Here is a 27,875-nt window from a genome sequence, read left to right on the forward strand (position 1 = left end):
CCGCAGTCGCTTACACAATAACAGTGTGGGGAAAATCAGTACTTTTTCCACTCGAAAATCTCCGAGAGACCAATTTTTCAATTCCCAACCAAACAATTCCAATAAAACACTTCAAAATCTACTTCCTCCAACAATGACATTGAAGTACATCGACAATGCAAGAAAGATACTCTGTATTGGCCGTAACTATGCGGCCCATATCAAGGAATTGAACAGTGCTAAACCGCAACAACCATTCTTCTTTCTTAAACCATCATCAGCTATCTTGAAACCGAGTGCCGGACCATTTCTTATCCCCAGGGGGGTTGTTGTCCACCATGAAGTTGAATTAGCTTTTACATTGAATCGTGAATTAAAGAATTTACCCGACACGTTCTCCCCGCAAGAAGCACTTGACAGTATTGAGGGTTATGCATTGACTATTGATATGACTGCGAGAAATGTACAAGATGAAGCAAAGAAAAAAGGGTTGCCTTGGTCAATTGCCAAAGGGTTTGATACTTTCTTACCAGTATCTGCATTTATCCCAAAGGAAAAGATTCCTGATCCTTATGATGTTGAATTGAAATTGACTATCAATGGCGAGGTGAAACAACAAGACAAGTCTGATTTGATGTTATTCCCAATACACAAAATCTTGAGCTACATGTCAAACATTATGACATTGGAAAAGGGTGATTTGATCTTGACAGGAACTCCAAAAGGTGTGGGTCCAATTGTTGATGGTGATGAAGTAGAAGCTACGTTGAGTGTTGGTAGGGAAGTTATTGAAACTATCAAGTTCAAAGCAGAGACCAAACCAGGATACTACGAATATAAGGAAACATAAAACATTCTCTATTTATAAATCTATATGAATATTCCATCTATTGGTGGTTGGTATTGTCGTAATGTAATATTTGCTTCACTCATGACTCGGTGACTATCCTGATCCATTGAGTAGCTCTGAGCATAAACAACTTCTCGAATCCCACTCTGTACAATCTTGATTGAACAAGTCAAACATGGGCACGTATTGCAATACAATACACTATCATCTCTAATTCTATCCCTTCCAGCTTCCAACAACGCATTCTCCTCGGCATGCAAACAAAGACAAGTTGATAATGAAGCACCACTTCCATGTCCCTTATTACAACGCAAACAACCGCCTTGATTACAATTGGTCAAATGTCTTGGAGTTCCATTATAACCTGTTGCAACGACACGATTATCTCGCACAATGACACATCCTACTCTACGCTTCATACAATTTGAACGAAGGGCAGCTAAATCGGCAAGTCGCATAAAGTAAGAGTCCCAAGTTGGACGTAATCTCGATGGATCAAGTAGGTTCAATTCGGACAATTTGATGAACAAGTCCTTGATCGATGTCGATGTATTGATAATCTTGACTTGTGCTTGATTGTTGATTTCGAGTAATGGTGACTTCGAATTAAACAAAGTATCATCATTATGCTGAACAAACTCTTCCAAAGTCTGCTTCTTCTTTGCATATCTCTTATATCTCAAACTCAATGGTGCATCGATTGATATGTGGAGGAAAAAAGGACGCTTTTGCAATGCTTTCAACATGTTGATATCTTCAATATGAGAAATGACATAATTATCTCTCCAATTGACAGTAACAAACTCCAACAAACTATCCAATGTCTTGAACACTTTGAAATTCTCCATATTAGAATACTGTTTGATCGCGAGTTGCTCCATTTCGTAGTTGATATCCTCTGACTCTGGTGTGTATGCATTCAATTCATCTGGTATTTCCGCAGGTAGTGGTTGATAATGCAACACTTTAAACCCTTGAAAAGTCAAGTATCGCGCCACTTCCGTTTTCCCCGAACTAAGGGTCCCTGATATACCGATCAACATTGCTTATTTTCCTTGGTTGGAGAGAATAAAAGAAGGAGAGTTGTGAAAGTTAGAAATTTTTTAAACCGCCTTGGGATCTTCACAATGACAGGTCCAAAAATCGTGAAAAATTATTTTGTGAGGCGGGTATTCCCAATTTTGTGAAGAAAAGAATACGACACACAATTTGAGACATTGAAATTCTAGAAACTTAATTTAGGTAGCCGCCGCCCTCCCCAGACTGTAACCGCCATCTTTTACAGCCCATTAACAATGTATCTACTACCACTCTACATTGTACTTCTACACCTTACATCGGTGTTTGCCAGATCCAATCATTCACCTGGCTACTGCAACACGTTTGACAATTGTGGTAAAAAATCGATCTTTGGCAAACCTTTACCGTGTGTTAATTTCGTTCCAGCAACAGAACCTAGTAAAGAGTCACGAGACAGATTACAACAAATATGTGGACGAGATTTCGAATATGTTTGCTGCTCCTCGCACCAAATTGATGAACTAGAATCAAACTTGAAACGAGTGGATGCAATCATTTCATCATGTCCCGCATGTCACAAGAATTTCTATGACTTTTTTTGTGAATTTAGTTGTTCACCTGATGAGTCCACCTTTGTTGAAATTGTGAAGACTGAGATTGCGAAAGACACTGGTAAGGAGATTGTCACTGAAATTGATCAGTATGTGTCGCCAGAATTAGCTGAAAAGTTTTTTGATTCATGTAAAGAAGTGAAATTCCTGGCCACCAATGGGTTCGCCATGGACTTGATTGGTGGAGGTGCTAAAAACTATTCACAGTTTTTGAAATTCTTGGGGGACGAGAAACCATTGCTTGGTGGGTCGCCATACCAAATCAACTTTAAATACAAATTGGATCATGAAAAGAAGGGGTTAAAGTTGAGAAATGATAAAATGTACTCATGCAGTGATGAAGAATATAAGTGTGCTTGTACAGACTGTCAATCATCCTGTCCCAAACTCCCACATGCAAAGAATTTGAGTAAAAAATGTACAGTTGGTTTTGTTCCATGCTTCACCTTTTCCGTTTGGATGGTTTTGGTATGTCTAATTTTACTTCTCGGGGGATACCACATTTACCTTGCAAATGCTAAACGTGAATTTAGAAGACGAGGATCGTATGAAGATGAAAACAACGATGAAATTATCAGCCCATTGAATTATGTCACTGTTCGTAAGCCGATGGTACGTCAATTTTCCGATAAATTGAATTCACAAGTTCAAGATGGTTTTGAAAAATTGGCTAAATTTTGTTCCACGTTCCCTGGTATCACAATAGGTACATCGTTACTAGTGTCGATGCTATTGTCTCTTGGTATGTTTAAGCTCGACATTGAAACAAGCCCAATCAATCTTTGGGTGAGTCCTACTGAACCAGCTTACATTAATCAACAATATTTTGAATCAAATTTTGGTGAGTGGTTTAGAATTGAGCAAGTTATTGTCAGTACCAAGAGCAATGGACCCATTTTCAACTGGGATACAATCGAATGGTGGTTTGACCAGGAGCTGAAACTTGAAGAATTAAGCTCTAAAATCAGCCTATCAGATATCTGTTTTAAGCCGTTGGGTGATGCATGTGCTATTGAATCCTTTACACAGTACTTTCATGGTGATTTAAATCAATTGAGTAAAGAAAATTGGGCACGGAAGTTGCAGAATTGTGTCGACTCGCCAGTAAACTGTTTACCTTCATTTCAACAACCTTTGAAACCTGCATTGTTGTTTGATGACCCAAACATCTTGGAAGCAACAGCATTCACAGTGACTATATTGATTGATAATAACTCCTCCAACACTACATTGGTTAATGACATTGTGTCGTATGAGCATTCTTTTCAGGCTTGGGCAAAACAATTACAAGAAAATGACTTGGGTTTGAATGTTGCTTTCAGTACAGAGGTTTCACTTACCGAAGAGCTTAACCAGTCATCAAACACAGACATCAGAATCATTGCTATATCGTATATCGTCATGTTTATTTATGCATCATTGGCACTTGGTGGGAAATTACCCACGAAATCAATGAAATCACTAGTCAAGTCTAGATTCATGTTAGGATTGAGTGGAATAATCATAATATTACTTTCTGTCACTTCATCTGTTGGACTTTTCTCCATGTTGAGTTTTAAATCGACTCTTATCATTGCTGAAGTGATTCCCTTCCTTGTTTTAGCGATTGGAATTGACAATATCTTCCTTATTGTACATGAACTTCACAAAATTACTGAACACGAACCTGACTTGGATTTGACGTTGAGAATATCATTTGCAATGAGAAATATCGGACCTTCTTGTTTTATAAGTGCCATTTTACAAGTTTCAATGTTTGTGTTAGCTACGTCAGTGGATATGCCTGCAGTTAAAAATTTTGCCATCTATAGTGCTGGCGCAGTTGCAATTAATTTCATCTTACAAATGACATGTTTTGTTGCATTATTGGCATTGGATCAGAAACGGTTGGAAGAGAATAGAATAGATTGTATTCCATGTATTACCATTTCATCTCCGGTACAGTTAGAAGGAGATGCTGATGCAGAGGAGAAGCACCTTGAGTACAATTTTTCCCACTGGGTTAAAAAGAAGTATGCCCCATACATATTAGGTAAAACAACCCGCCCCAAAATTTTAACCTTTTTCATTCTTTGGCTTGGAATTTCTCTTAGTTTGTTCCCTGGAATCAATTTTGGACTTGATCAAAGAATCGCGATACCCAAAAACTCATACCTTGTTGATTATTTCAACTCGGTTTATAACTACTTCAATTCGGGTCCTCCGGTGTTTTTCGTCGTAAGGGACTTGGATGTAACACAACGTGGTTATCAACAACAAATTTGTGGACGGTTCACCACTTGTGACAAGTTTTCTCTTGCAAATATATTAGAGCAAGAATTCAAAAGACTGAAAAAATCGATGATTGCTGAACCAACAAGCAATTGGTTAGATGATTTCCTCACTTGGTTGAATCCTGATTTGGATCAATGTTGTCGATTCAAAAAACTGTCGCTTTGGGAATTCGATACACCTCAATTTTGTGGACCTCATGATCCTGAACGTCAATGTCAAACATGTTTTGCTAATCACAATCCTCCGTATGATGCTAGTATGAATGGGTTCCCCCAAGGTGATGATTTTATGTTTTATTTCAATCAATGGATACAAGAACCTAGTGATCCTTGTCCATTAGGAGGCAAAGCGCCGTATGGTAATAGCATATCTCGAACTGAACGAAAGATTGATGCTAGTTATTTCCGAAGTTCACATACTCCATTGCGTTCACAGAATGATTTCATTGCTGCTTATCGTAATTCAATAAGAATTGTTGATGAAATTAAACAGTTAATTCCTGGGTTGGATATTTTCAGTTGGTCACCATTTTACATCTTTTTCGTGCAATATTTGAACATTGTGGGTTTGACGTTTAGTCTTATTGTGGGAGCCATTGCAATTATTTGGATTGTCTGTACGGTGTTGTTGGGATCAGTTAGGTCAAGTACTGTAATGACCATCACGGTAACTTCAATTATGATAAACATTGGTGGAGTATTGGCAGTATGGGACATCTCATTAAATGCAGTGACATTGGTCAATTTGGTGATTTGTTGTGGGTTGGCTGTTGAGTTTACAATTCATTTAACTCATGCCTATACTGTATCAAAAGTATCTATCTTTGAAGATGAAAACGAGGACAATATTTATGAAAATTTTATCAATTACAATAGTGTCAATTCCTCCACTTCCGCATCGATACAAGAACTCAACTCCAAAATTAGATATCTGAAAGCATTCAATTCCATTGTCACAGTAGGTGGATCCATCGTTGGTGGTATAACATTTACAAAATTAATCGGTATATCCATCTTGGCATTTACGAGATCAAAAATTTTCGAGGTTTATTATTTCAGAATGTGGTTCCTGTTAATTATTATATCAGCACTACATGCATTAGTTTTATTACCTATACTCTTGAGTTATTTTGGTGATTTGAACAAGTCTAATACAATCGTTTATGATGAAAGTCAATTAGGAAGTCAATTTTACAACGATTCGAGAGAAGAAATTGATTATGAAGATACTGGATTGGATACCAGCGACTAGTTGAGCTAGTTGATGATTGGTAATCAGATGTTTAAGATGTTTTATGTTTAAAAATAGTTTTGATTTGTATATTTGAAAAGATTTCTTACGCACGTAGATTTTTGTGTAATAAAGAAAACCTTCTTCCATCTTCCCAATTAGTCGACCACATTGCCCAATTGGGATTGACTGAGAAAAAAAGAAAAACAACAAAAGAAGTGGGGAAGAATCACAGAAAGTTGAATTCCCCGTATTTGGTCTAAGTATACAATGTCTACAAGGGAGCTCGATTAATGATAATAACGTGGATAGCAGTCATAGGTAAACCATCCATTATTTTTATGTAATTATCAAAGACCTAGTTAAAGTGTTAATCTTGCTACCATGTGGCGTAAATCCCTACTCTCACTATAAACGAGAATGCCATTGACATCGAGAAGTCATAGTGTATATTATCTTGTATAGTACTGCATGTGACGCTCCAAAGAGCTATGACATTCCTTGTCCCAAATATTTTGTTGTAGGTTTTTGCAATAATTCTGTCCAAATAAAAATTCATTTTGGGAAACAAACATTTTTGTAGGCTCGAAAAGTTGATATTCGATTGAGAGAGAGATTCTCAAAATGACCAAGGTTACATCAATTGAGGGAGTTGTTTATTGCTGTTGCTTACCACACTACCTCGGAGCCATCTATAAGTGGACCGATTATTCATTCGAGTGGTTACAATTATTCTGTGACGATTATTCGTGAATTCTTTTTTGTGTGACGTAATTTCGAATCTTTGTACATCACTAAATGAATTTTGTATTTGCTATTAATGAATTACTTTTTTCTTTTGCTTCTGTTTATTTAAATATTTCCTTAAAATTCTTTCCTATAAACCACAACTCTTCATCTAATTACTACAATCCCCCCATATATTTTTTTATTTAGATGTCAGCTCATTACGAATTCAAATGGTATGTTCTTTAGCACTTTCTTTCAAAAGATGAGAGATTCAATTGGTATAGTTCAACTTCTTGGTTTCTAGAGTAAACGGCTGTTGCCTATCAGTGTCGTCATGCATTTATTTTTTCGGGGATGACAACTAAAGTTGCTATTTGCACCATCGATTGATGGCCAATTGTGTATACAGTCATCAACTACTTAGACAGTTCACTACTGGTGAATTCTTAGTAGTCCATCATGCGTGATGATTATGTGGTGTTGGGTAACGGCGAGGTCACCTAAACACGAATTGAGCTTCTCACTTCCAACGGACAAAGTAAAAGTTCAGTCGTACTAACCAATCCATATAGGCCCAAAGGTCCACAAGAGGTCATTGTCACAGGAACAATTGACAACTGGTCCAAATCATATACACTTTTCAAACATGGTGATGGTACATTTACTTTGCAAGTGCCATTGCAAGTTCAAAAGGAGCCAATTTTATACAAATACATTGTTGATGGTGAATGGAAAGTAAACCCAGAAGAAAAAATCACTAAAGATTTTGAAGGAAATGAGAATAACGTTTTGAATCCTGAAGATTTAAAAGAGTTGGTGAGTATTCCAGGGTCTTTAATTCCAGAGTCTGGCTTAGTCTACAATAACAACTCTACAACCTCAAAGGATTTAGATGAGTTCAAGACAAAAGATACAAGTAAAGAAAATACAGGTGCAGCCATTGGATCATCAAGTAACGACTACAAATCCACAGTATTGCCAAAAGAAGAACCACATCAAACAAGTTTAACTGGAGAACCAGGAATTCAAATTCCTCAAGATAAGGAACAATTGGCTGTTTTTGATCAATTCGAAAATACCGATCCTAAAGCATTGAATGAGGATGTTAAAGAAGTTGGTACTGCAAATACCACCGATGCCACCACAGAACCACAAAATTTCAACCAAGGTATTCAAATCCCACAAGACACAGCGGCATTTGAAAAATTCGAAAATACTGATCCAAAAACACTTAATGAAGATGTTAAGGAGGTTGGTACTGCAGGTGCTGTACCATCAGAATCTAGTGATTTGGATAAAACTAAAAAATCTGACGATACTGCTGCTGCAACTGCTGCTGCTGCTGCTGCCGCCGGTGCTGGTGTTGGTGCCGGAGTGGCTGGATCCTCTTCCACTTCATCAAATGAAGGAGATAACTTGAAGAAGGTCAAAAGGGTTGAATACAAAGCTAAACCAAAGAAGGATGCCGCTGATGAGGCGATTGATTCTAATGTTGCTTCTAAAGATGCCGAATTTGTCCCGGTTCCAGCAGCAATTGAAACTGGAAACGATGCGTCAAACCTTGACTACATAAATAACGACACTAAGCTTTCACCAGAAGTGTTGAAAGATGAAGCTGCCGAGAATAATGAAATCAACAAGAAAATACGTGAAGAATTTGAAGATCCAAAAAGTAAAGATGTGAATGCACCTGCTGCCACAGTTACAAAGGATACTGCCGCTTCTCCTGAAGATGAACAAGTGAAGCCTGAAGAGAAGAAGGACCACTCAACCGCGAAAACTTTGGGTGCTGCCGCCTTGGGAGGTGTTGGCGGTGCTGGATTAGGGTCAGCTTTAGGGTCAGGTTCAGATTCTCGTCAGCCAGGTGATGATTTTGCACACGGAGATTCTGTCCATGGACCATTTTCCACCTCGAAAGAAGCTAAACAGTCTATATCTGCTGATCCACAAGATTCTACAGCTCCCGTAGTTGTTGATGATGCCCATCCAAAAACTTTAGATCCTAAAGCAGGACAAGAAGCACCAGCTCCTGGTACTACTGCTCCAGCTACACTTGCTGCTGAGCCCGAAATCAAACCAGTAACAGGCTCAGATTTGGATGCAGGAGAAGGCAAGGAAGTCAATGCATCTCCAGTTGCCAAAGATCAAGCTCCACATGCAGTAGCAGGCGGTGCTTCAGCTTCAAAGAGTAGAGTTAGTGCAGCAGCAGCTCCTGTAGTTGTTAACGACGAGGATGATGAGGAAGAGATCATTATTGCTCAAGGTAATCAAGATGACATTCTTGCCGCTGTTGAAGCTAGCGAGGGCCATGATGTTACATTGGAAGAGATTAAACCAACAAAATCAGAACAAGAAAGGTTAACCAAGGAGGCTCAATTGGCTGCACAAGTTGATGGACCAATTACTATTGAAAAAGTTGTTGTACCAGAAGAAGAAGTGCTTAGTTCAAAAGGATCAACTAAAGATGTAACCAGTGATAAACAATCGAGTTCTAAAGATAAAACAACAACTGCCAAGGACAACGCACCAAAGAAGCAAACAGCTAGTGATGTTCCTGTCAAGACAACAAAGAGAGCAGATAAGGGAAAAGATGATGAAGAAAAAAAGAAGAAAGGATTCAGATCATTTTTGAAAAAAATTGTATCGTAATCGGCAGTGATGGAATTTTCTTAATTCATTTGTTCAAGTTACTACTTGTTGTTGTTTGTATAGTTTATTTCTCATTGTTTTAATTTCTATAATTGACTAATACGATAATTATATAACACTATTCAATTGTAGATGAAAATCAGTTTTGTTGTAGCGACCACGTTTTTATCTTTTATGCCACATTCACCGCCTCGAAGAAAGCGTGTACCTTGGATCAAAATAAGGGAAGGTGAAACATTCACTTTCTCTTTTGTCTCAGATGTGATGGAGGAAAAATTTTCTCCACCCCATATCATTATTCTTTTCCTTCAACACCCCTAGTTCATTACACATTATAACATTATAATCAATCATGGAACAAGCTCCAACTAAACAATTATTTGTCAGACCAATCAGAAGCGACGTTCGCGAAGAAGATTTAATTGAGCATTTCTCAGCAGCGGCACCAGTTGTTGAAGTTCGTCTTATGGAAGGCTATGCATTTCTTACTTTTGATAATGAAAGTGATGCTGGTGAAGCATTAAGTAAATTTGCTGGAACTGATTTCAGAGATGAACAATTACAAGTTGAATTTGCTAAGGAAAGAAAAGAAGATACTAGAGGTAAATATAGATTGAAAATTACTGGATTACCTGAAGGTACAGCATGGCAAGATGTTAAGGATTTTGTTAGAGATAAGACTGGTACTGAAGCGAACTTCGTTAGAGTTTTCAGAGATTATGATTCTGGTGATACTATTTGTAGTTTGCAATTTGAAACTGGTGAGGACTTAGAGAAGTCTATTCCCTTGTTGGACAAAGCAAACTTTGGTGAGGCTACTATTGGTGCTGAAGAAGATACTTCTCCATATGTCCCACCACCAAGAAGAGGTGGGTTCAGAGGTGGTAGAGGTGGATTTAGAGGTGGAAGAGGTGGTTTTGACAGAGGTGGATATGACCGTGGATTCGGTGGTGGATTCAGAGGTGGAAGAGGTGGATATGGAGACCGTGGTGGATTCAGAGGTGGCAGAGGTGGATATGGTGATAGAGGTGGATTCAGAGGCGGTAGAGGTGGTTATGGAGACAGAGATGGATTTAGAGGAGGAAGAGGTGGATATGGAGACAGAGATGGATTCAGAGGTGGTAGAGGTGGTTACGACCGTGGTGGATATGATGACAGACAAGGATCATACAACAGAGAAAGATCACCAAACAGATTCTAAGTTGGCCACGTCCCTACTTTACCGCCTTTTTTTTAGAGTTCTTTGAGTGCAGTGTTTGATTCCTATCCAGTTTGGCTTAGATTACGCGAAGAGTATCAAGAAGATGAGAAGAGTTAATTTTTTTTTACCAGATTTGTGTGTATTATGTATTTGTGTGTGAAAGAACAAGGGATAAAAGAGAACCAAAGGTTTCCAAATTGATTTTAAAAGGGTAATTTTTTCAAAATTTTTGTCTATGGATCTATGTTCTGAGAGAAGGGAGTAATTGGAGTATTATCTTAAATTTTATTTTAGTGTCAGTAAAACAATGGGTGTGAAGAAGAGAGGAGTATCATTATTGAAAGCAGACAATTTTTTATTTCTAATTGAGGGGGACCTTTTGTTGATCTTGTTGATTTTCCTTTTGGATCTCAAAGTATAAAAAATGTTCATTGATCGAATTATGCTTGCATTAAATGCCACTTGAAGGAACAGGTTATACTTGTTCTCGACAGAAAAGCTCAACTTCATTCTTCTTTACTAACTTATCTACGTCTAGGTTGAATTTTTTCTGATTGAATGATACATGAGGAGATAAAAAAGGGTCAATTTCTGGTTTTCAAAACTTCGGTATTTGGAAATCAATTGATTGTTTTTGCCACCCCCAATTATACAACATTCAAGAAAAGTTAAGTGTCATATAGCACTTAACTATACATCAGGAAAACCGTTACCTAGTCCGCTTCTCCGTATAAGAATATTTTTTTACGATGCTTTCCATAAATATCATCATGTTTGCCCCAATTACCAGTCAAGACAATACATCCTTTCCTCAAAGTCTTGTTGAAAAAATCCGTCAATAATTGCGTTTGTTTTAACGACAACAATTCATCTTGTAATGAATGAACAATATACACGTTAGTCATGTCATCAATCATACTAGCATGGGGATCATTTGTTGCCGGTGCCAATTTACCATTATTGATTAAAATTTCATGAGATAATGAATTTAAATTGATTAATTTTTCACTTGGATAGGATTCATATACAAACCATGAGCCATATTGAGGATATTCTTCAATTAGTTGAGGCAAGTCGTATATTCCATCGAGAAATTTGATTGATGAAAAGTATAATTGACCTTGTTTGATTAATCTATCAAGTTTGATTATGAGATCATCATTTTCTTCGATTAGGTGTAATTCATCTACAATCGATGCATCTCCAAGTTCTTCAACAACTTCTTTATCAGTGGCCCATGTTTTGTAATAGTTGAACGCTTGATTGAAATGATGTTTAAATTGTAAGAATTGAAGAATTAAAGTTGCACCAACTGAATACCCTAATAAATGCAGTTGTTGCGTTTTGAAATTGGTAACGATGTAGATGATGGCTTTGGTAACATCCGCCAAATGTAGTGGATGCTTGACTTTCAGTGAAGTTAAACGATAATTAATTCCAATGAAAGTTGAGTTGGGCGTGGTGGCGGCAACTGGAGCTAATTCATCGAAGGTGTTTTTAGGATCTTTCCAAGCTCCACCATGGATATAGATGTATGTATGTTTATTGTTGGGATTGTAGTTCCATACTTTGATTTGTTGTAATTCGTGGTCTCCGTAGCAATATGTAGACATTTCCCGAGCTAGGGTAATGCTATCGTTGAGCAGTTGTTGGTTAAGATGATACCAGCTAATGAATAATGTATATTTAAAGGACGTGGAACTCTTGTTATTTATCAGGATTGAAGTTATATGCAGGCTTGATGAAGAATGAGAAACGAAAAATTTTTCTTCTCAAGACGGCTTGATCTATCTTGCATTGTACACAACCAACGTATAACCAACAGCTACTACCCATCACACAACTAAATCCTCCCAAATGTCTACAGGAATAATAGAGTCATGGGCTGATGCAGGAGATGAATTTTCAGCTCCACCCGATATCATAAATAACCCCGATGGAACCAAGACCGTAATCACATATAGAACCAATCAAGAAGGTAAAAAAGTTAAAATAACTCAACGTATTAAAGAAGTAGTAGTTCAAGAAAAAGTTCATCCATTAATTGCTAAACGTAAAAATTGGGCAAAATTTGGTAAAGAAAAGAACAAACCAGCAGGACCAGATACAAGTACAACACAATTGGGTGAAAAAGTTGAATTGAAATTAGGATTATCATGGAAACAAGCAGAAAAGAAAGAGGAAGAAGACAAGCAACAAGAAAGAGCTTCTGCTGTTTCTATACAGACCATCAAATGTAGAGTATGTGGTGGAGATCATTATACTTCTAAATGTCCATTTAAAGATACATTGGGAGCTGCTGCTGGATTAACTCCAAGTGGAACCACTCCAGAACCAGGTCAAGAAGGAGGAGATTCTGGAAAGAATGGAGATGCTGGAGCTGCTGCCAGTGGACCAGGTAGATATGTACCAAGACATTTGAGACCTGATGCCAGTGGAAACTTGCCATCAAGAGAAGCAAGAGATGATTCAACTACATTGAAAGTATCACAACTTAACAGTTTTGTTGATGAAGATATGTTGAGAAATGAATTATTTGCAAGATTTGGTCCATTGGAAAGAGTTGTTGTTGTTAGAAATAGAGAAACTGGTGAAAGTAGGGGGTTTGCTTATGTCAGTTTTGCTACTGAAGAAATTGCTCAAAGAGCATTGGATTTGTTGAATGGTAAAGGTTATCATTCATTGATTTTACGTTTGGAATGGTCTAAAAAGAAGAAACCTACATAAATGTGAGGAGATAAAGATTTGGGAAGGGGAAAAGCTAGTACTTTGGTGCGAAGATTAAATAGAGAAGAGTAGGAAAAGAGATGGATGAACCTTGATAGGAGATGAATATGATAATATTTACTAAATGCATTATTATTGTTCCACTGTTTACAATTAGTACAATTTAAACTCTCTTTAGACTTTTTTGTTTAACTCTATTTGTTATACGAGGTTGCGGTTCTCGGGTTACTACGTTGTGGCTTACGACTCATGTGTCATGGCTTTATAAATTTCGGGTTTTCTTAAATTCGGAAGTGTAAAAGAACAGAACGAAATACACACACGGATGTTGCTTCGAAAAAAACAAAACACGGAATACTTTAAAGAAGATACTAAATAAGCCAATGGGTTTGAGTATTTTGAGGTTAACTATCGTTTAATGCTCGGATTCGGAGAAACAAATTTTCTTTGGTGGAGCTAAGAATTCGGGATCACTGGCTAAGCAAATACGAAATGTTAAAATACAGATGATAAATTCTGAAACAAGACTGGTGTATTGAGGTTTATATTCCACCGAGGTATAAGCATGTAGACACACAGTATATTTATATTCGGTAGGCATATTGGAGCCAATTTAATATGTAGGACACAGCTCAAAGATGATTTTTCTATCTCTTTAACTCCGGTAATACATAACACATAACACATAACACATTCACACACAACGCACACATGCGTAGGACACAGTGACAATACCAGCAATGTCAAAACGAAGGTTCTACTTGTTTTTCTTTAACACAAACAAAACTGACAATGACAAACACGCACACAAACACTCTCTCTATTTACCCGTGGTATATATGTCTCTCTTGCGCTTGCTAAACGGATAATTATTAAAGAGGGCTAGTGTTCTTGGCGCCTCCCTCTTGCCCTTTCTTTGTCTCTCAGTGACCAAGAAAAATATGACGGGTGATGTGTCTCAAAGTAAAGAGACTAGCTAAGAAAACAAGGTTTTAGACGAAAAAATCTAATCTTCCTAAAGGTGAAGAGAGAAAGAGAACAAAGAAAAGCTTGTCGTGTCACGTAAGGCTAAAGTAAATGTTATGGGGTGAGGTAGTGAGGTAGAGTGGTAGATTGCATTACACTTTTGCACATTCATTTCGAATATACATCCTTTATTTTGTATTATCTCGGTGTTCTGATATATAATTCGGTTGTTGAAAATTTGATACGGAGTTAGCAACAAAATAATTTGAGTGTGGTTTAGTTAAGTCCCGAAGATTTTAAAGGCGGATTTGCAATAACTGTTCCCATGTATAATGTATATTGCTCTATTTGTATTTTGTGTCTTGTTCGGAGTTTAACAAAGGATGTGTGTTAGTTCCGTTTTCTTCCCGTGTTTAAAAAACAATGGAGAGAAACATAATAGAATTAACCGTAAGGACATCAGTCATCTCTAAAAGAACATAGGAATATAGAAGTAGAATGACACAGTAGTAGTATTGGTATTGGTAAGTAGTTATTAGGCTGTTAGTTTTAACACAAATTAACCGTCTTAGGTATTATTGCACAATGCACTCAATATGTATATATAGTGTATGGTTATGATATATATATATACATAAGGATCTATTGATGTCACACTTTTTTTTTTTTGCAACAGCCTTCATACATAGCACACACAACACATAACCTATTCCTGTCACTAATCCACAGCCTTACTCCTCTCTTTTGAAAAAGGGGAGAGATAGATAGACAGATAAGATCAACTCAGAAGACGTGTATATAAATACACCCTCCTTGATTCCGTGCTTTCGTTATCTATTCATTGTGAGTTTTATTAATAGAAACAGGCAAACCAAACCAAAGAAATTGTTTTCCCCTCGCATAAAGAATTTCAATAGCAAATTTAACGAGAGACAAACGCATTTCATCAGCACATGACAAATTAAACTTACAAACAACCTCCGCCACCACTATAATTGATTTTAGCAACACACATACCCGTACCTATACCCATACCCGTACTTAATGGCACCACAGTCAACTACTCCTCTGTCACCAAGTTCAGCCATTGGTTCCACTACATCCAAGAAGAGTAATTTATTAAACCTTTTCACTAAACGAAAAGGAGGAGCTAATAACAGTAATTCACGTGGTGTTGCTGGTGATGGTTCAAAGCCATCTAGACTGGGGTCATTAAAGTCTAGTACCAATGGTTCTAGGAGTAGGTCAAAAGGAGACAAGTTACAAAAAATTTCTACTCGCGGAAGTAGTCGGAGTAGGAAAAGAGACTTGTCAGAAGGTAGAGACTTTTATGTTGATGATGATGATTCATATTTATACAATGATGAAGAAGATGATGATATGGATGATGATACAAACACTTTGGGTTATGATTCAGATACTTCACTGGGTGCTTCAATAGGTAGATCACCTTCAATTTTGAGCAAAATTAAATCCAATGGAGGTAATAAACGATCAAGTACTATATTGAACCATAATGTTGATGAAAAAGTTGCATTCCCAAATCTAGATCAAATTATTCGTGATTCTAATCTTACATTACCTGTGGCTAATGAAGATGATGCACCATGGAATGGATTGACTTACGAATCTTTTTTAATACCCAAGTATGTTAAAACATCGCGTCATACAAAACAGAGTCCTAAAATTATAAATAATCTATTTCTTGCCCAGGAGTTAAATGTTGACAATTACAAAGCTAATAATGCCAGTTTAAAGTCAAATGAAAGTAGTGATGCAGAACAAGAACACAACAATTCATATCTGCAACTGGAAACTGGAGATACGTCCTCCACCAATTTTGAAGATAGTGGCATAGGTAAAGAAATATTTGTCATGAAGTTTAGTAAAGATGGGAAATACCTTGCAGCAGCTGGAAGAGATGCGGTAATACGGATATGGAAAGTTATATCATCACCATTGGGGAGATTAGAATATAATCAAAATGAACGTGATACGAGTCCCACTAGAAGTAATAAACGAGATGCGGTGTTTGATTCAGCACCAGTTTTCCACAAGACACCAATTGAATTACGTGGTCACACTAGTGGAATTATATCCCTTGAATGGAGTAAAAATAACTTTTTAATAACTGGAAGTATGGATAAAACTGCCAAGCTATGGCATGTTGATCGGCCTAATTGTTTACAAACTTTTCAACATCAAGATTTTGTTACTGCTGTTGAATTTCATCCTTTGGATGATCGATTTTTCTTGAGTGGGTCTTTGGATAATGAGGTTCGATTGTGGTCAATTTTGGAAAAATCTGTTTCTTATTGGAGAAATTTGGGTGAAGAAGTATTGGTGACGGCATTGGCATTCACTCCTGATGGATTAGGTTGTACTGTGGGTGGATTTAATGGATCAATATTCTTTTTGGAAACTAAAGGGTTACATATTCTACATCGAGCAGAAGTTAAGGAGCGTTCGATTGTACATGCTTTCCATGAAAAGAGTGGTAATAAAATAACGGGTATTGAAGTCTTTCCTAACCCAAGCTATAAACCAGGTCCAAATCAAGGTATATCCACGGATAAATGGAATGTATTGATCACAACCAACGATTCCCGAGTTCGAATGGTTAGTACATCAAAAAAGAAATTAATCACCCGTTTTAAAGGTCTAACAAACAATTCATCATCCATAGCAGCGTCAATAACCGAAAATCATAAATTTATAATTTCTGGATCAGAAGACCATTATTGTTATATTTGGGAAAATAATAATCGAATAATTAACAACAAGATCAAACAATCACTCAAAGAATTTGTTATTGATGGGAAACAAACAATGAGTGATTTTCATCATAAACATGAAAAATATTCCAAATTATTTCATTCAAATAAATTAATTGGTAAATTGCTTGATGGTGGTGCTGATGATGAAAATTTACGTCATGACTTTGTTGCTAATGAAAACAATAGTTATGTGTGTTTTCATGCTCACCATTCTAGATGTAATGTGGCGGTATTTGCACCTGAATCAACAAAGACGTTGTTAAGTTTATCCGATGATTTAATTTTTGATTTAAAGAAGCGTGGTGAAGCATGTAAGATGGATCCAAGTATATGTTCATTAGCTCCTGGTGGGGGAGAACACGGCAGGGAACATGCTGGATTTGATGAAGGACCCGGAGAGGGCGATATTGTTGTTACTACTGATCAATATGGATTAATTCGAGTATTTCGACAAGATATTGCTAGTTCATACAGGAGACAATTTATTGACTTGTATAAAAAATGCCAAGCACAAAACAAATCGTCAGTGTTGCTTTCACCTGAAAGTAATTCTATCAAATCAAGTGGTAATAATAGTTATGGTGTTGTACATAATGGAGGAGGAGTTGGAGGATTAGTTAATGTGGGTAATAGTAATGGTAATGGAGGTGTTGGTCACAATTTCCGTCCTTCAAGAAAATTACTGGGCGGTGAGAAATGTGGTCTTTCGAGGAACTTTGAATCGTCACGATCAATTAGTTCAATACTTTCGTCTAAACGAGGTTTGAGTTCAACTGATATTAGTCATACGATATCCCATACCGGTCAGTACAGACCACCACCAGCCCCTGCTGCCCCTTCAGCTTTAGCAGCACCTGCACTGGTACAAACACATGATCCATTCATTTCAAACTCCTCCTCGTCTAGCAACTATACCTACCAACGACAAAGACCTCCATCATCACCCCCCAATCACGATATGTTTAATCAACCAGACATACCTATTCATCCAGATTCCTCGGACGAAGAAAAAGAAGAACAAGTAGAGGATGATGAAGATGAGTTTGATCCTTTTGACAGTGATGCCACCAGCACTACTGAATTTGAAAACGGATTAACAACAACTCCTGCAACAGCATCATCATCAACAAGAAAAAATGAGGGGTACAGCTTATCGACATTGAATGCATTGGAAGGTAATCAAATTGGTCACACTGTTGGCGGTAGACAAGAGACATTTCCAAGTTTAAAAAAAGTGTCCAACCAACAACAACAACAACAACAACCGCCTCGTGGTATTAGGGTTCCTCCACCACCGGTGACACCACCCGCTGGAAACCAAATGCATCATGTTCCACCGCAAGCACACAATCAAAATAACGGATTTGGGATTCAGTACAATGGTGGGAATAATGTCCCTAGAGGACCCATTACTGCTGCATCAGTTGGTGCTGCAGCAAATGCACCACCAGCATCATCAGCAGTATCTACACCAACACCAACACCAACACCAACACCAACACATATTCAATCATCTACAGCCTACCCAGTTGCACCTCGTCCCGTTCCGGCCACTTCTACATCACCAAAAGTGCCCCAAATCGTCTTACCCGACGGAACACCATCATCGTCGCCATCATCATCATCCAATCAACATCAACATAACCAACAACTTACACCTGATTTGCATTCACAAATTAGTCGAGTTTCGATTCATTCAACTGGCGATGCACCACATACATAGAACAATATCGATTACCATTTATGATTCTTTACTATATTTATATAGCAATTTTACATATATATATATAAATATTTGATAGTACATTTATTATACAATAACTTTTATTACATATTTAGACGAAATTATCCAACACATGATTACATTTGTAAAGATGTACAGCATGTAAATTGCCTCTTCAACCGGACCAGAATTGATATTCTTTTGGTCTTGAAACACTAATTGGAACAGATTCATCATCTTTAGCAGCTTTATCCAGGTCAACACCGGCATCCACATCCATTGCATTATCATCACCTTCTTTTTTACCTTGTTCATCAGCACCGATGGCACTTGAGTTTATATCACTAATTTTTACAGGCTTCATTAAATCTGACAATACATCACTCAAATCAGGTCTTTCTTGTTTCAATTTATTAATCTTGTTCAATTGTACCCATCTGGTCAATTGTAACTGCTTACGTTCCGACTGTAATTGATTGGTTATTGAAATTAATTGAGTTTGTAATTGATCAATTTTGCCTAGTTTTAAATTAACTTTTTCAACCGTCAAGTCGATTATTTGATTAATTAATTGAAATTGTTCAGCATTTGATTGACTAGTGTATTCAGTCGCATTTTGTTTGATTAGATCTTGTCCTTGATTGGATTGGATTAATTTTTGAACGATTTCCTCAACTAAATTAGCTTTATCCAATTCGTGTCCACTCAGTTGCAACTCTTTTTGTTGTGAGTTTTCCGAGATTAATTTATGTAAGAATTTATCCTCAATGGGCAATTGTAAAAATTTCTTCAAGCATTGTTCTTTAGTTTTTGTAGCAACATGTTCAGCAATCTTATTCCATTGATTTTGGGCATTGATATTAATATTTGATCCTGCAGTGATTAAATTATTTGTTGATTCAAATGTGCCAAACATTTCAATACCCTCCAATAACAATAAAATCTCTTGTTCACTCCAGATTTCACTCTCAGTCAATTGCTTAAATTGAACGAAATCAGATGATGTAAAATTCAGGGGGAATAAACCTTGATCATAACATATTGAACATAATATACTGGCATTGTTTATGGTTGAATTGGGGTTATATGAGTATGATTTGAGTTTTAAATTGTGGTACCTGATTTCTGTTGCATCTTTACCACAAATACTACATGAATATGAAACCTTATGTTGAGGTTTGAAATCAAATTTGGTTTCACCCGTCGAGTAAACATTTCTTCTAATTTCCATATTCAATGACAAGGGAGTCTCAGTAGATGATGACTCTTTCTTGACAGTGACATCTGAAATAGACTCCGCTTGCTTCGTTCCTTCGCCTTCATCTTCACCTGTAACAGAAGTTGCCTTTTGGTCGATTAATTTCGCATCTTCCAGTACATATGGAACCAATCCATCTGGCGCATCCAAAGTAATTTGAAAATGTCCGGTATATTGTGGTCCCAATATAGTTGATTTAGTCTTTGGATCGATTTGATAATTAATTAATCCCCATTGCTCCAAAAATTGATGAATACGAATGATATTTGTAACATCACCCGCCAAATTTCTTCTAATGGCAGTTATAGTCAAATATTCCTTGGGATTTAAACGAAATGTATTTATGATGAAATCTCGAATATACTTGAATGATTGAGGAGTCTTGTATATTGAATCTTCACTGAAGAAATCAGGAAAGGATTTCTTTTCTAAAGGATGAATTTGATTTATGTTGAACCATTTGGCAAATGATGGGATAATTACATGCTGTGTTTGTTCAACAAGATATTTACGAGATTTCTCTTGAAACTCTTTTTGTAATTGCTCAATATCAACTACATTTGGTTTTTGTTCTTGGGTTTCTTGTGTAGATTCAGGTTGCTGCTGCTGCTGCTGCTGCTGTTGTTGTTGATGTTGATGTGATTCTATGGAATGTTGGTTGTCTATTACAGGTGTAGACCCATTCTCTTGGGTACTTGGTTGTTCAACACTGGACATTATGTGGGTGAGACTGATGTAAGTGACACTGATGTAAGTGGATATATATCTATAAATGAGTTGTAGATGATTGATCAACCAATGCTAACCAACTTAACGCTCTATCGGATCTAATAAATTTTCCGTTAATCGACTTTGGTTTGCCAGTCTTTCAGTCTCTCAGTCTCTTTTGTTTGATGAATTTTTGTTCTTTTTTTTTTCCCGGTTGAAAGAGAACAAGCACTAGAAATTGTGACCGAATACACTACCTTTTATGCGCTACCGACTCTGACTGACGCGTGTGGTTTGTATGTGGGTATCAAGTAATTGTTTATATTTTTGTTTTTCTTTAACCACACCAAACTACGAGACCAGAGGTTTTTGCAACACACCCACAAGAGGTATAGTATCCACCATGTCAGCAGCTACTAGGAGACTGACTAGAAGTAATAGGAAGACGGTCCACTATGATGAGTCAAGTGATGTAGAACAGGACCAAGATGCTTATATTCCCTCTGAACAGGATAAAGAAAATGCACCAAATCACGTTACTAAATCATCCACCAAGAGAAAGAACTCAGTGACAACAACAACAACAACAACAACAAACACCACCACTTCAAAGAAACGGAGAACTAGTGTGACGATCAACCATTCTAGGTGTCTTCATCAGCAGCAGCAACAGCAACCACAATCTAAAAGAGGTCGAAAAGGTAAAGGAAAGAAGAGACAAGAAGATTTGGAGGATGATTGGGAAGAAAATTACTTGTATCAAGCATTATCAAGTCCCGAGATTAATGTTGTTGATCTAGCCCAAGAATGGGTTGAAACCTACGAAGAAGAATCAATACTGAACACCACCGACTCAACTACCATTACTCTTCTAATGAATTTAATTTTAAGAAGTTGTGGTTCATTTCATCTTTTCCAACCCCATGATTTAGCAAATTTGGAAAGTGCTACTAGTACAGTTGAAGAACTCACATTGGCATTTGGTAATCAATCAACTCATAAATTCCCTTTTAAACTTGTACCTGTTTTCAAAAAGAATGTTTTGCAATTTTTCCAACATATTATTGAAATATGTCATGAAAAGGGGTTATTGTACCCACCATATACACAACACAGTGAAGAAGAAGAAGACTCTCTGAAACAGTCTCCATTGATGTCGTATTTAATCACTTGGATGACTAGTCTTACTGGATCCGCAATTAGAGCCTTACGTTTTACAAGTACAGAAATATCCATGATTATTCAACTAGAATTGAGCAAAATTGGGAAATCAATCACAACTAATCTTTCCAGATTAAGAAAACATTTAACGAAATTGGCAGATGAGAGATCAACAAAATTCAAGACAATTACATCAACCATTGCCAATTATGAATCTCAATTGGATACCTTGAATGAATATTTTGATGATTTAGCATCCGTAGTGGTTTCACAAAGATACAAAGATTTTGATCCTCAAATAAGATTAATTGTGGTCAAATATCTAATTGATACAGTGATTGCTTATCCATCATATTTTTGTCAATCCCAATTTTTAAAATATTTCGGTTGGTTATTATCTGATCCTGTGAATCAAGTACGCAATGAAATTACTCGTGATTTATTGAAATTATACAGATTGAATAAAAATCAAGAAATCGTTTCTGGGTTAACTCAATTTTCCACTAAATTCAAATCCCAATTTATCGCCATGTGTGAAGTTGATGTTGATGCAAATGTTCGTGGTAATTGTTGTGGTATCCTAACTGAAATGATCAAAATGGGGTTCCTTGATGGTAAAGATAAACATTCAGTGATTAGAGCATTTCCATTTGGTGCTACAACAAAATTGAAATTACAAACCGAATTTGTTAAATTTATTCAAATGGCTATGGAAGAGAATGTTAATTTTGTTTTAGAAAAGAATCAATTGATTTTTGAAAACGATAGATACATTTTACGCGATCATGATGTAAAGGATATCTTACTGATTAAAGTTTTGGCACAGGAATTGAGCTTTCTTGTGGAAAAAGAAGAACCCTTAGAAGTTATCTTTGAGTCAGCAGCAATGAGTCAACTTTATTTTACTAAATTAAGATTATTTCTTGATTATTTATTAACAGATATTGCTGAATTGAGAAAGGACAAAGGGGTAAATGATGATGAAGAGGAAATAGAAATAGAAGGTCAAGATCCAGATTTAGATCAAATAAAGCAGTTGGTTCAACTTGATGATTTGGAGAAGCTTACTTTACTCAAAGCCATCCACGGTATAATCAAAGCTGTCATGATGAAAAAAACTAATAAACAAGGTGGAGTTTCCCGAGAAGAAGAAGAAGAAGTCAAATCCACAATTATTACTCAATTCATTGACTATATCCCCAAATTACAAATTTTTTGTTCAAAATCAAATAATCGATACAAAATCTTTATATCTGCTTGGCAAGATTTAATTGATGATAAACATAATTGTATATTCAACTATTATATTAAATTGGACAAGATTGATAGCTATGAATCAACAATTGTATCAATATTACAGTATTTTTATGAATTTAGTTTAGTTGATGAATTTCAACCCTTTTTTGAAAAGTTGTTTAATCTGAGAGGATTAACTGAATCGATAAAGCTCGAAATACAAAGGATTGTTGATGAATTAGTGGAGAATACCACCATATACTTACGAGATAATCAACAAGAAGAGGAAGAACAACAAGAAGATATTCAAAATGATTCATTGATTGATATGGATCATGATTTCGTGTTGTGGACAAATCGTCAAAAACATGTTATCAAACTATGTCGTGAAGTTTCCATTCTTGTGCAAAAGATTAAATTAATTGGCAATTATGTCAATATAGCCAATTTAGAAAAAATTGATGATTTAATTTATCAATTTAATAATCGAATTTTGAATAAATTTGATTTGAATGTGGTGTTGAATCAATGGAAACATAATTTCATTTTACAATTGCCTAAATTCACACAAGCATTTATTGCCATTATTGAATTAGTGTTCATTATTGGTGGATGGAAATTTGAAAAAATAATTGATATACCACAACAAGATCAACATCAAATTGATATTGAATTGGAATTGGAAATGGTGGGAGATGTTGTAAGTAACCTAATTCGATATATTGATGAATTGAAAGAGTTAAACGAGGGTGATCATACACCAGGGGATTTAGGTAAATTGATTGATTTTAAATGTCAATTAATTTATCAATATATTAACTTAATGATTTCATTCCGGTTATTTTATATTAAATTTCAAGATGATAATGATTTCAAACATTTTAAAGTATATTTCCGACTGAACAAATCAGTGATTATGATTAAGCAAGATTTGCAAATGGAATTGTTGGAGATGTTTTTAATTAAAGAAGTTAAGTTGGCCAATGTGCTTGAGATTGAATTGGATAGAGACGATGAAGAAGGTGTACATTATGAGGAATATTTGGAGAAGGAGTTGCCGGTGGAAGAAGAGTCAACTGTGTTTTCTGAAAATGAGGACGAGGACGATGATGAAAAGACACAACGTCATGAAAAACAACAACGTCTCCTAAAAGCTAAGCAAGAACAATTAAAACAAGATGAGATATGGAAATTGGAAAAGGACTTGGCTGTTTATAGTTTAAAATTGATATCATTGGTTAAATTGCAATTGATTTCTAATAATGTGTACCAAAGATTGAAGAAGAACGCTGGTCAATTAGGTGAGGTTTACTACAAATTGATTGAGCAAGAAAAAGTTGTTGAAAATAGATATGAAGATGGTGAAGCAGATGTAAATGCTAATGAATTGACTGATTTGGGCATTGATGTCGGTGTTGATACGACAATACAAGGAGAGGTTGAAAATGCAGAAGTCGTCAATGATAATGAAAGTGGTGTTGCTGATATTTGTAATGACGGTGATAAAGAACAAGATGTCTCAATGGATTTACAATTGGAGTTAGATGTGTAATTTCATCGGATTTTAGTGCAAGGTGAATGAGGTGTAAAGTATATATGTATGTGTCGGAAATATACTTTTATAGTCATGTGATTTGCTTTTTGTGTTTGATAGATTAATCTGATACGATGTTTTTATTTTTTATTCATAGTAGTGCGACTCAATTATTCACACCAACACCGCTTTTAATTTTCACGCCAAAGCGAAATATTATTCAAAATACACAACTAACCAAAATGACTTCCGTATCTTTATTTTTATTGATAATCATGATGCTCATCGAATTGAGGTAGCAAGCTTGAGGGCGCTTTATATAACAAATAGCCATTTCTGTATGAAGTCTTTTGCATTTTAGTCTTTTTTATTGTAATTTCTCGAAGGCTCTGCAGCCAGAGATATTTGTTCAAGTTAAAAGTAGTCTCATTCGGATTCATTGGTTTTGGAATTGGGAGCTTTATAAAAATCTCAGCTCTAAATAATACTTTATATGGTCATTGACATGCCTACAGAAGCCTTGATAACTTTCTAAGAAAATTTGTGTTGCCACTTCTCTTACCCTTGGCGATTCCACTTTCTTTTCCAAGTATAAGCTGTTTTGTAAGCTGATATCATTTGCTTGGGCAGCCTTATACGCAGAGTACCCCTGTTCAACAACTAATTGCCAGAATATTTGCTTCTATACCTCAAAGTAGTATCTGTATGGACCCCTTTCACGTTTACAACTTTGTTCTTGTTCAAAGCTCATATCTACATTCCATGTCGGATTGCACATTATTAACTTCAATTTCATTTGGATGGAACGCTTCATTGTAGTCATTGTTATTGAAGCACGCCTCCAATGGGACTAGTTCACTTCCCAAATCCATCCAATGTGGCTCCAAAGAGAAGCAAATACCAAGCGGCTCTACATATTTGTCAGAGTGTAATTACGGCTTGAAGTTCATTGCCTATTTTACTTTTCTCCCTGAAATATGTTCAAAAATTAACACTTAATTTCACATTTCTTATTCTCGCGATAATACTTCTTTGCGACAATGGATGTTATATCATAGTACATGTAAAAAGATGAGTGTATCATTTTAGCTCTCTATTTTGTTTCCTGGCATGGAATAGCCCAAGTATTCACTGAGCACTTTTCCGCATCATCCAATAAAGCTAACCTGACGTCTCCATGCCATGCTCCACCGTTATTTAAAGCAAAGTACCATTCTGTCTAATTTTCCTTAGCGATATCAGGTAAGCGTCGTTGTAATATGCGAGATAACACCGCCTTATTACCTGTCGTATATGGAGGCGCGTCGATTATATAAGTTTGCATCCGCAAACCGTTAAGTAACGACAATTTGTAAGAAACACCCAAACATGTTTTCTTTGACTCACCATTCTTGAGCCTGCTCGCTATAGAACCCACCATAGTGGCAATGTTATCACCCAAAGTAGACATATTGATAACCTCCGTGTATGCATTTTGGACTGATTGTAAAGTTAGCGACCCCACCCTATAGTGTTAAAGTAAGTCTTAGTAAACCAATTTATCACATATATGGCACTACAATAAAGTTTCCCATGCGAACAGAACCATTGTCTCTTTAGAACTGCCTCAGTATCGTTAGTCACTAAATGACTAACACCTAATAATGGGGCTACCACATTAATAAAGAAATTTGTCAAATTCGTTTCCAGTATATCCTCTCTCATGATTGTAGGATTCCTTTCATAATATAGATCTTCTATACCATCCAAATTAATGATGATCTCATTACTTATACTCATTGACATGTTTGCTTGGAATGTCAAGTTATTAGTGTCTCCCATTTCAACATACTCGGGGATACCTATCATTAACGTGTCTTTGTCGTTATTTAACCTTGTGTAGGTCAAGTATTGTTCTGCTTTTACAAAAGCTTGAAAAAACACCACCGTAAATACTGTAGCCCAAGTTCTTAACAAGTCTCTCATATTTGGGTTTTTCTCAGATATCCTGTTGTAGTTATTGATTGCAGAGTAAAGTAAGTTACTATTAAAAGATAGATTATGCTATGCATATTTAGGCGATTTCACTTCCTTTTAAGTTCCGCTTTCCAGTGCTTCCAGCACATCTCTTTCTTTCTTGTTAAAACCTCTATTTCAACATCGTATGATCACGTACAAGTTATTGTTAAATCTACAACAAAGAGACTCTAACTACTAAATTGGTACGAATAATTATGTCTTTGTAGTGTGAATAATTATGTCGCACTACTATGAATAAAAATTAAAAACATTGTACCCTGGTGCTTTTATACACTTAATAGAAAGCCGATGTGCATACTTCTTATCGTGCCGAAATCAAAGTTTTACGAGACAATTCTATAAAACTCAATGTAGAAAATAGAAGTTTTAGATGAGTAAATAATTGAAATGCATTCCAAAGGCAAAGTCTAATAATAAATATTTTTCTATTAATCGCACTTGACATTTGACTGAAAGGATATTCAAACGAAAACCATATAGAATTAATAAATACGCTTATACATCATGCGGTGTAGATTGATATATATATATACAAATTTAAGTTTTCAGTTTACAATGGAAACCAATACAAACAACATACCTACTGAGGGCATGGCCTGGTCTAAAAAATACGTAGAGAGGGCATTTCCCGCCTTACAATATAAACTTTAGCGAGACTTTTTTCTTGGATTTTCCTCTTTCTGCTGTTTATTATCGCTCTGTCAAAGGATATGCCGCAAGTACTATAATTTACAGTAAGAGGAATTGTTGTACGGCACAAATATTCATGATTTGTGGTTACAAAACAGATATTTGCCACGACTTTGCATGAATTCTGGGTTTAGAGATTTCCACACTACCTATCAAGTTGCAAAGAATCTTTCACTATGGCAAGATTCACAACATAACAGTTTTGTGTAACTACTGCATTGTGACATGGTTTTGAATGGCGAAAAGTTTGGATGCCATTTTCCAGGTGCCACACAAAATAAACAAATACGCTTTGAAGGCTGTTTTATGGTTTGAACAAAATAAGAGAGTTTTGACATATAGACATGATTGGATGGTTCCTTGTTTTAATGCATCTTTGATGTCGGATGCCCGTATCTTGGTATTCCACAAAATGTCTGCATAATTGACTTTCATACGAGCAATGTCAACAGCAACGACTTGCAAGGTACAAAATAGTGAAAAATTTTCATGGTAATTTACTGCATTTGGGCAAAGGAAAATACTAGGTGACT

General features: G+C 36.2%; 11 protein-coding genes across 11 annotated transcripts; 7 read left to right on the forward strand and 4 right to left on the reverse strand. All coding sequences in view use genetic code 12, as the record gives it.

Annotated features, from left to right (window-relative positions):
• Nucleotides 1-133: 133 nt before the first annotated feature.
• CORT_0G00600 (fumarylacetoacetate hydrolase) lies at nucleotides 134-829 on the forward strand (the record flags this gene model as incomplete). Its single annotated transcript, XM_003870828.1, has 1 exon — nucleotides 134-829. One exon carries the CDS (start codon nucleotides 134-136, stop codon nucleotides 827-829), a length of 696 nt encoding a protein of 231 aa, XP_003870877.1.
• A 20-nt stretch (nucleotides 830-849) lies between these two features.
• On the reverse strand, nucleotides 850-1,872 carry CORT_0G00610 (Dcd1 protein; the record flags this gene model as incomplete). Its single annotated transcript, XM_003870829.1, has 1 exon — nucleotides 850-1,872. One exon carries the CDS (start codon nucleotides 1,870-1,872, stop codon nucleotides 850-852), a length of 1,023 nt encoding a protein of 340 aa, XP_003870878.1.
• Nucleotides 1,873-2,124: 252 nt separating this feature from the next.
• CORT_0G00620 (Ncr1 h) lies at nucleotides 2,125-5,985 on the forward strand (the record flags this gene model as incomplete). Its single annotated transcript, XM_003870830.1, has 1 exon — nucleotides 2,125-5,985. One exon carries the CDS (start codon nucleotides 2,125-2,127, stop codon nucleotides 5,983-5,985), a length of 3,861 nt encoding a protein of 1,286 aa, XP_003870879.1.
• Nucleotides 5,986-6,900: 915 nt separating this feature from the next.
• CORT_0G00630 (hypothetical protein) lies at nucleotides 6,901-9,342 on the forward strand (the record flags this gene model as incomplete). Its single annotated transcript, XM_003870831.1, has 2 exons — nucleotides 6,901-6,926; nucleotides 7,266-9,342. The coding sequence occupies 2 exons, from the start codon at nucleotides 6,901-6,903 to the stop codon at nucleotides 9,340-9,342; spliced, it is 2,103 nt and encodes a 700-aa protein (XP_003870880.1).
• A 352-nt stretch (nucleotides 9,343-9,694) lies between these two features.
• CORT_0G00640 (Npl3 RNA-binding protein) lies at nucleotides 9,695-10,543 on the forward strand (the record flags this gene model as incomplete). Its single annotated transcript, XM_003870832.1, has 1 exon — nucleotides 9,695-10,543. The coding sequence occupies one exon, from the start codon at nucleotides 9,695-9,697 to the stop codon at nucleotides 10,541-10,543; it is 849 nt and encodes a 282-aa protein (XP_003870881.1).
• Nucleotides 10,544-11,256: 713 nt separating this feature from the next.
• On the reverse strand, nucleotides 11,257-12,156 carry CORT_0G00650 (Bna7 protein; the record flags this gene model as incomplete). Its single annotated transcript, XM_003870833.1, has 1 exon — nucleotides 11,257-12,156. The coding sequence occupies one exon, from the start codon at nucleotides 12,154-12,156 to the stop codon at nucleotides 11,257-11,259; it is 900 nt and encodes a 299-aa protein (XP_003870882.1).
• A 244-nt stretch (nucleotides 12,157-12,400) lies between these two features.
• CORT_0G00660 (Tif35 translation initiation factor) lies at nucleotides 12,401-13,270 on the forward strand (the record flags this gene model as incomplete). The annotated part of the gene is made up of 1 exon (XM_003870834.1): nucleotides 12,401-13,270. The coding sequence occupies one exon, from the start codon at nucleotides 12,401-12,403 to the stop codon at nucleotides 13,268-13,270; it is 870 nt and encodes a 289-aa protein (XP_003870883.1).
• Nucleotides 13,271-15,280: 2,010 nt separating this feature from the next.
• Nucleotides 15,281-18,736, forward strand: CORT_0G00670 (hypothetical protein; the record flags this gene model as incomplete). The annotated part of the gene is made up of 1 exon (XM_003870835.1): nucleotides 15,281-18,736. One exon carries the CDS (start codon nucleotides 15,281-15,283, stop codon nucleotides 18,734-18,736), a length of 3,456 nt encoding a protein of 1,151 aa, XP_003870884.1.
• Nucleotides 18,737-18,911: 175 nt separating this feature from the next.
• CORT_0G00680 (RSC chromatin remodeling complex component) lies at nucleotides 18,912-20,711 on the reverse strand (the record flags this gene model as incomplete). Its single annotated transcript, XM_003870836.1, has 1 exon — nucleotides 18,912-20,711. One exon carries the CDS (start codon nucleotides 20,709-20,711, stop codon nucleotides 18,912-18,914), a length of 1,800 nt encoding a protein of 599 aa, XP_003870885.1.
• A 289-nt stretch (nucleotides 20,712-21,000) lies between these two features.
• Nucleotides 21,001-24,651, forward strand: CORT_0G00690 (Irr1 cohesin complex subunit; the record flags this gene model as incomplete). The annotated part of the gene is made up of 1 exon (XM_003870837.1): nucleotides 21,001-24,651. The coding sequence occupies one exon, from the start codon at nucleotides 21,001-21,003 to the stop codon at nucleotides 24,649-24,651; it is 3,651 nt and encodes a 1,216-aa protein (XP_003870886.1).
• Nucleotides 24,652-26,124: 1,473 nt separating this feature from the next.
• Nucleotides 26,125-26,598, reverse strand: CORT_0G00700 (hypothetical protein; the record flags this gene model as incomplete). The annotated part of the gene is made up of 1 exon (XM_003870838.1): nucleotides 26,125-26,598. One exon carries the CDS (start codon nucleotides 26,596-26,598, stop codon nucleotides 26,125-26,127), a length of 474 nt encoding a protein of 157 aa, XP_003870887.1.
• Nucleotides 26,599-27,875: the final 1,277 nt, after the last annotated feature.

The sequence above is a fragment of the Candida orthopsilosis genome, assembly GCF_000315875.1.
Source record: "Candida orthopsilosis Co 90-125, chromosome 7 draft sequence".
In the NCBI taxonomy this organism is placed as follows: Eukaryota; Fungi; Ascomycota; class Pichiomycetes; order Serinales; family Debaryomycetaceae; genus Lodderomyces; species Lodderomyces orthopsilosis.